The sequence below is a fragment of the Melitaea cinxia genome, chromosome 21 (genome assembly GCF_905220565.1).
Source record: "Melitaea cinxia chromosome 21, ilMelCinx1.1, whole genome shotgun sequence".
NCBI lineage: Eukaryota > Metazoa > Arthropoda > Insecta > Lepidoptera > Nymphalidae > Melitaea > Melitaea cinxia.
This window is the reverse complement of record NC_059414.1, coordinates 12,092,607-12,101,307: the sequence shown is the minus strand read 5'-3', so window position 1 is coordinate 12,101,307 and position 8,701 is coordinate 12,092,607. Positions and strand designations below refer to the sequence as shown.

The following is an 8,701-nucleotide window of genomic DNA, read 5'->3' as shown; positions in this document are numbered from 1 at the left end:
GAGAGAGAGTTATGTTAAATATATTACTGTAAGGATAACTAATGAAGTTTAACTTCAGTCGTGTGGTCTAAAGCACACTCGTTTCTCTTAACCACCGTCAGTTTATTTTTTAAATACATTTCAAATAATTGTAAGCAGTACAAACGGAACCCTACATTTCATCATCCTGTACTCAGCTACTTAGATTCAATTTATATTTATATTACAATTGTATGTTAAAACAAATACTTAAACGAGTAAAAATTTCCAAGGAATAGTAAAACAATACATTATACGACTGTCGGTAACTTTTACGGGATAATATTTTAAAATGGTTAACAGAACTATGCAAGTCGTATGCAAAACAGACAGTTGATAGCCGACCACCTGGATGCAAGTCACTGCCAATAGAAAGGTCAACAGACAGTGTCGTGAAAATACATATAAATAACTACTTATATAAATCGCTCTGGTGTAGCGATGCGTGTAGTCGCCTAGAACACCGATAGTTTTCGGGTACTATTCCCGCTCGGAATGGTTATTTGTTTTTGTACAAAATTCTCTTTGCGGTTTGGATGTCCTTTTGGATCTCCCCATAGTGCATCGGAGAGCACGTAAAGCCTGTGGTTATCCCCGGTTACCTGATAGCAGATCTGTCAAACCGCAGTGAAACAGCGTGGTGAATAAGTTCCAATCATTCTCCTAAGTGGAGAAAGAGGCGTATGCCCAGCGGTGGGATGTTACAGGCTGAATGGAAATTCGTATCGCTCTATTTCTTTTGTTTTTTCTTCCTTTTATAAATTTTCTTTTGCACAAACGTTGTCCAAACAATAAAGAACATAAATTAAAGAATGATGCAATTTGGTGCAGTTTGAAAGTTATAGATAGATACTTGCTTTTTGGCGAATATTTTATTGGAATGAAGTTCCTAACGGCAGGCTTGACATTTGGCTGGGCGACCGAACTGAGAAAAATGTGAGACTAAAACCGTAAGAAAAATATATAACGGAAGTGACGTAATATCAGTCACACAACTGTATAATATGATGTTTGTAAAACTAAAATATTACTAGTAAACTTTTTTTTAAATTATTTATGTAATTTTATATTCCCAACAAAAATAAATAAAGACACATGTTTTTTATTTCACTTATTAACAAATTATTATATTTGAATTATTATTATTATTTTATATTTTTTATTTTTTATGTGACCATCATTATTAGTAATTCAATTTGAAATTTTTATTAATATTACTGTATAAAATTAGTTTAATGACCTACGTATTTATATTTAGCACATAATTAGTTAAAGACAGTAAAAATATAATTTCATTAATTAAAATACAGAAATAAAGGTATTCTATAATATTTTACAAGCGCACAAGATTTTGTCCTATCGGTGGCCATTGTGGCGTTTATTTATATTTATTTATGGCAGTTGAATTTGAGGCTCTTGTTTATTTACTCAAATAGTTATTTGATATAAACTGTAAAAACCAATACCGTCTATCCGATAATATTGGTATGAAAATGTACGAAATATTTATAAATAGTAATTATATCATCCTACGTGATAATGGACATACAATGTGTGATATTTTAGCGTCGAATGAAATATCGTTGTGTTTAAATAATAAAAACTTTCCCATAAACAATAACGTATTTATTTATTGCAATAAATTAATGGCAAATATCCAAAATATACGATTTCAAATCGAAAGCGTACAATTAAATTAGAATGAAAATTCGACCGTTTAATCATTAAAATTATCATACTTAATCGTGCTTCATTTTACGAATAAGAAAAAAATAATGAATGTCCCCTAATTGCATACAATCGTGCTTGGATACCAGCAAGGTGAGTTTTACGGAAATGAATGCAAAAATTAAGGGGTTCGTCATTGATGTACCGCAAGAATTAGTGCTAAAACACTGAAAACCTGAGAAATGGTACCTAATTTTATAATAGCTGGCTGTACAGACAACAGAAGCAATAAAATATTATTTCAATCAAACTGTGGTAATAAGAACTAATGTTATGTAGGCTAAGCGAGTGCAGTAATGTAGACAATATACAGATTCTTGAAAATAAAAAGCTAATTAAATAATATTCATAACATCATACAATATATACTACACATATATACGATTATACACACCTCTACTTATATAAGAATATACATACACATAAATATTACGTATATAGTTATATAAAATACATCACATCGCAGCAGCCTTTCGCAGTCCACTACTTGACATAGGCCTCCACAAGTTCACGCCAAAAATGGCGTGAACTCATGTGTTTTGCCCATAGTCACCACGTTGGGCAGGCGGGTTGGTGACAGCAGGGCTGGCTTTGTCGCACCGAAGAAGCTGCTGCCCGTCTTCGGCCTGTGTATTTCAAAGCCAGCCGTTGGATGGTTATCCCGCCATCGGTCGGCTTTTTAAGTTCCAAGGTAGTAGTGGAACTTTGTTACCCCTATTCGCCTCTTACGACACCCACGGGAAGAGAGGGGGTGGCTATATTCTTTGATGCCGTAACCACACAGCATAATAAATAATAAAATACATACATCATATTTTTTTTTGCTAGAAAATTGCTTCTATTTAATTTTATTTATTATTGGGTCAGTACACCATCTTCTTCGTCCACTAAGTGCTCTCTTTATCCCAAACTCTTCCTCAATAATTGTTTTGATCAAGCTGTTGCCAGGTGAATAAACTTCTTATTCATTATAAATATTGTATACTTCAAAAATTGAGTTTTTAACACGCTCAGCGCCAAGCCCTATATGCCAATACCACCAAAATTTGACGTTTATTTAAAAAAATTTTTTTTGATCTAAAACCATCTAGATGTAATAGAGGATAATTTTTTTCTACCCCCCACCCTCTCCCACCCCCTCCTCTTAGTGTGTATCTTTTTCGATACACGGGCCTGTGAAAATAGTTAACGCTCAAAACTTTTTCATGGGCCATGTGTGCAAAAAAGATACACATTAGTAATTTATTTTTTTATTGTTTCAGATTAGCAACCAGAGTTGAGAAAAAGAGAAGAAAGAAATAAGAAGCAAATGAGAAGAGAATTATGGGAATAACAACAGTTTTTCCTAAAATTTTCTTCTCATTTGTTTCAGAAACAAGTGATACAGAGTTAGTAAAGTGTATAATAACCAAAAGAGACGTGAGAATATTGTAAAAATGGACTATAGTAGTGATGATTCAATGGACGATCCCGATTTCTGTCCCAGTATAGAAAGTTATGACGATTCAAGCGAATCAGATAGTGGAAATGAAGCTTGGAATCCACCACCTACATCAAGACGAATTTCAACATTTTCAGAGGATCTGCCTGCACTGCCAGATATACAGAGACGAAGAACTCCACGTTCAAAAACAATGCCACCAGACGATACAGTTAATCTTCCAAGTACTTCTGGAGCCACCTCAACAGAGATATCAGAGTCTGAATGGGTCAAACAAAAAATTGAAAACCTAGAATGGGTTATGCCAACTGCAGATGATCCAGAACAGATACCGTACACTGTGCCTTTTTCAGGAATGAAAGACATTTATACGGGTATCTTGGCAAATGCAAACCCTATTGATTACTTTGATCTTTTTCTGACAAGAGACATTGTGGAGCACATTGTTGAACAAACTAATCTTTTTGCTACACAGAACCTATTAGATAACAACGACGTAGGTCCCCAAGCTCGAGCGCATTCTTGGTATCCAGTCACTGTCGACGAAATGCTCAAATTTTTGGCATTAATTGGTTGGATGGGCTTAGTGAAACTGCCTGCAATAAAAGATTATTGGAGAGTACATAAACTTTATGGACTTCCATTGGCAAGAACAGTCATGCCAAGAAATCGCTTTGAGCTAATATTGAAATACATACATTTTTCGGATAACACTGAAGCAGATACTGAGGACAGATTGTGCAAAATTAGAGATGTACTTGATAAATTTATTGAGAATTATAAGAAAATGTACACCCCAGGCGAAGACATCTGCGTCGACGAATCTCTCATTCCTTGGCGCGGTAGATTGATATTTCGCCAATATATACCTAATAAAGCAGCGAAATATGGTATCAAGGTGTTCAAGCTCTGCACTGAAAAGGGTTACACCTGGAATTTATATGTATATTGCGGAAAATCGAAAGAAAAAGACGTCGATGTTTCGGAAAAAACGGTTATGACTCTTGCGCAAGGTCTTCTTGACGAGGGAAGAACTATTTATACCGATAATTATTACACAAGCGTCCCGCTAGCATACAGACTACGACGCCGAAAAACCCACCTTGTTGGTACCCTCAGATCCAACCGAAAACATCTACCAAAAGATGTCATTGCTGCGAAATTGAAAAGAGGGGAAATGAGCTGTAAGCAAACTAAAGATGGCATTGTAGTCTTGAAATGGCGCGATAAACGGGATGTGAGAATGCTCACAACAAAAACATCTGGTCTCAAGACAGAGGTCACCCAAACTAGAAAAAGGACACCTATTATCAGGCCAGTAACCATCAGTAACTATAACAGCGGCAAAACATCTATTGATATTAGCGACCAAATGGCCACATATGGCAGTGCTTTGAGGCGTTGTACTAAATGGTACCGAAAGCTGTTCATTGAGGTACTATGGGGAACAAGCCTAGTCAATGCCCATTTTCTCTATAACAAATATTCTACCAAAAAGAAACTAACCATCACGGAATTTCGAGAACAAGTTATCACAGGACTACTTGATAGACATTCTCAGCCCTGTGTAACTGAACCCGGACCATCTACTTCGATGCCAAGAAGAGCCTCAGGAAATGTGAAACACTATCTTGTAAAGAATAAAGTTGGAGAAAAGGCAGTTCGCGGGCGTTGTTCAGAATGCTACAAAAAGTACGGAAGGAAAGGAATCGAAGTAAATGGCAAAGTAGTACGAGCGTCACAAGTTAACACAAAGTGTTCTGTTTGTGATGTAATTATTTGCAAAACTTGTTTCAATAATACGCATTGACTAGATTAGATATAAGATAATATTACTTTTATTCATAAAACCTTTGTTACCTTTTGATTTTTTTTATAATAAAACTAGAACATTCAAAATAATTTTACTATTTTATTCTTCCCCATACATTTTTCTTCATAATTTCTAAAAAAATTGAGCAATCCCAACCCCAATGCACCAGAAAAATCCCCTAGGCCAGAGCAATATTTGTGTAGTATAAAATATATGAAAACTGTGTGCGTTAACGATACACGAGGCTAAAGACTGGGGTGTTGTTCGTGTATCGAAAAAGATACACAAGTGTTTGTACAGTGTGTATCGAAAATGATACACATGGCGCTTAGCGTGTTAATAAACTTTAATAGTTATTCGATATAGAATTGTTCAATTTTATAATGAGGTATATATATTTATTTTATTATATATTTTATTTTATTTTTCATTTAAAAAAACATATTTTATTTTCATTACAAGTTATAAGAGTTATGTCATGCATACAAAATACTTAACCTCTGACAAAAAAAAGGTGTGTTCTTAAGACCGCACGGCAGAAGTGAAAACTTCATTGACAATCGCATTCAAGCAATAACGCAATAAGGCCCGAGTTCACCCAATGTAGCCTTTCACCGTTCAGCAGCAAAGAGCAGCTGTCTATATCTTTCTTGCTCGGGTACACACGGCGGTCCCGAGTTTACCCGATCGAGCCTTTCACCTCAGAGCGTGATGGATCAGCCTAACTTACTATCTACGAAAAAATTTGCGTGCGGTGCGATAAAAGAAGTTTTTTCTTCAACAACAATTATTATTTTTCTTCTAACCGTAGCCGTTAAGAATTGATAAACCGGACCGATTCTTTCGTAGTGATAGTTTCATGCAGTATAATTTAATGACGAACTAAACAATTAGTTAAATTTTCATTCTTATCCTAGTTTAGCGTTTATTTATTGTTATACACTTGACAGTTAAAAGCAATAAATAAACATATACCTCACAATGACTTTACATTAGTAAAACTCACTGAGGTAGGGCACAGCAGGAATTTCTTGCGCAAAATATGGAGCAGCCCGACTGGGGTAGTACCTCGACCTTACAGAAGATCACAGCAAAATAATACTCTTTTCAAGCAGTATTGTGTTCCTGTTGGTGAGTAAGGTGACCAGAGCTCCTGGGGGATTGGGGATTGGGTCGGCAACGCGCTTGCGATGCTTCTGGTGTTGCAGGTGTCTATAAGCTACGATAATCGCTTACCATCAGGTGAGCCGTACGCTTGTTTGCCGACGTAGTGACAAAAAAAAAACTAGATAAATATTTACTTTACAAGTAAAATTAAATTAATTAAAATTTTAAAGTACTTTTTCTAAATTAATTAATCCTTTAATATAGACTGCCATAAATTAATATTTGTTCGTAGGTGAGGGTGGGTGATCATCCTTAACACTCATTAAATATTATACTAATAAAACATAAATATTAATCCAGAATATTCTCAAACTAGTTAAGACTCGAATTTTTTTTTATATAAATCAAGATTATCGAAGTTAATAGTTTGATTAATGTTACTATTATATACTCGTATGTATTAAGAAAATAATCTAATATATAAAATTCTCGTGTCGCGGTGTCTGTAGTTAAACTCCTCCGAAACGGCTTGACCGATTCTCATGAAGTTTTGTGTGCATATTGGGTAGTTCTGAGAATCGAACAACATCTATTTTTCACCCTGCTAAATGTTAAGGGTCGACAACCCCTATTTTTTTTAATTTTAAAATAAATTATTTATTTTTTATTTTATTATGATTTGGCGTTGAAAAATACATACAACCCTAAATTTTCACCCTTCTACCACCAACCCCTATTTTAAAATAGCGTTTAGTGGCAACACAACGTTTGCCGAGTCAACTAGTATATTTATAAACATTTGAAAATCACGTAGCCAGTCAGTCTTTTACGTCCATACAATATATTGTATGGACGTAAAAGACGTAAATATATTTAAATTTTGGTGCCCTAACATTGTAACCATGTAATGAATTGTCAAGTCTCGTATAAAATGATCGATATTAAGAAATTATACTTTATTAATACGAAAACGTTTAATACAGCAGTTGTTTGATATCAATCTATCGTTCGATTCCAAGAAACGAGTTTGTGCGCGCACGCGCATAATGGATATCGTTTTGCACCTTTGATATAAAAATGATTTTCTTTTCCAAAACATTTTTGTGATAAAGATTTTTTAATGAAGCTATAAATACCTTTGAGTTTATCACTTAACATCTCAAGAATTTATTTTGAAGTTTAAATGCAAGCTTGTGTTCTTTAGTTTTGTTTGTAAAGGCTTCGTAAGCTAGGTAAGATGAAATTAAATTATTAAGAAGTTTCAAGCCGTCGAAGTCCTTTTATTCTGAAAAGTTATTCTTCTTCATCAGCTCATTCAACAACATGATTTGTATTCAAGCCGTGTAACTCGCCTGATTCTGGCATCGTTCTAATCTCGCACTTGCTTCATAGGCTATAAGTTTACTTTCAAGGAAAGCTATGTAAGAAAACTGGGACTTATATCAAAACATTAGTAGACAAAGACTTTTCTTGTGAACTAACTTTTTAAACGTTTGGTTTTTGAACCCACATACTGGTAATTATTATAGATAATTATTGTTAATGTAGCTTGTTTATTTTTTTTTTGTGTACAATAAAGTGTAAAATAAATAAATAATATGATATTTGTGAAATCAATATTGTACCGCAAACAAAGTGATTAAATAAAACGAAGTTTATTTTTAAAGCACCTACATTGAAACCGATCGAGTTTTAATTAAACATTAGCCATATTATTCTATTAACCGTCTCAAAAAAGGAGGTAATTCTCAATTCGTCTGTTTTTTTTTTTTCGTGTCCTCAAAATACTTTACTGGGTGGACCGACTTCGATGATTCTTTTTTTGATCAAAAGGTGGCGCTTTTCATTTGGTCCCATTTAAATTTAATTGAGATCTGACAAGTACTTTTCGAGCTATATCCAATAATGCGTAATTTACTTAACTATTTCTTCGTCTACCTACGTTGTTACTTGTCGATGTAATTGAAGTAGGTTTTTTTTTTTTCGTTTACGAGGAAACACAATTATTTTATTCATTCCTCTATGACGAAAATAGCATGTCACTGCCTGTTCACACACCGATGTTGGGTGCAATAGTAATTGTCATTCCATGTATGGCGCTGAATGCATTGCAGGGTGACGCTGGTGACGGTGAGGAGGTATTTATCGGCTTTTTAAAAAACAGAATAGGAATTACGAATATGTCGGTAGCTAGCATTGTTTGATGTAATTCGTTTTGTAAAGGATTGGGATAAGGGACACTTGAAATTAATAGTAATAATATAAGGATTATTTCTTGAAATTAATAGTAATAATTTAAGTTTTATTTTTTAGGTGGAGGTTTATCAATTCGATTAGACAACTTCGTCGTTTATGAACCGATTTTGCTTATTTTTTTTTAGTTGAAAAGAATATATGCTAATGGTGGTACCATGATACGGAAACCAGAATCTGATGATGTAATTCCAGAGAAATCTCGAATCGAGAATCTTCGAAAATCGTAGTGGCGACTAGTGCGTTTGTTAATTTGTTTTGACTACTTATGTTATATTACTTGTCGATGTAATTGAAGTCGGTTTTTTTCGTCTGCTACTAAACATACATGCCCGTTTCTG

General features: G+C 34.2%; 1 protein-coding gene across 1 annotated transcript; it reads left to right on the top strand.

Annotated features, from left to right (window-relative positions):
- The first annotated feature begins 3,182 nt into the window (after positions 1 to 3,182).
- LOC123663949 (piggyBac transposable element-derived protein 4-like) lies at positions 3,183 to 4,997 on the top strand. The gene has a single exon (XM_045598587.1). It carries the CDS (start codon positions 3,183 to 3,185, stop codon positions 4,995 to 4,997), a length of 1,815 nt encoding a protein of 604 aa, XP_045454543.1.
- Positions 4,998 to 8,701: the final 3,704 nt, after the last annotated feature.

What these genes read in the sequence shown, in the direction of transcription:
- LOC123663949 (XM_045598587.1), top strand. Translation starts at nt 3,183, where the DNA reads ATGGACTATAGTAGTGATGATTCAATGGACGATCCCGATTTCTGTCCC.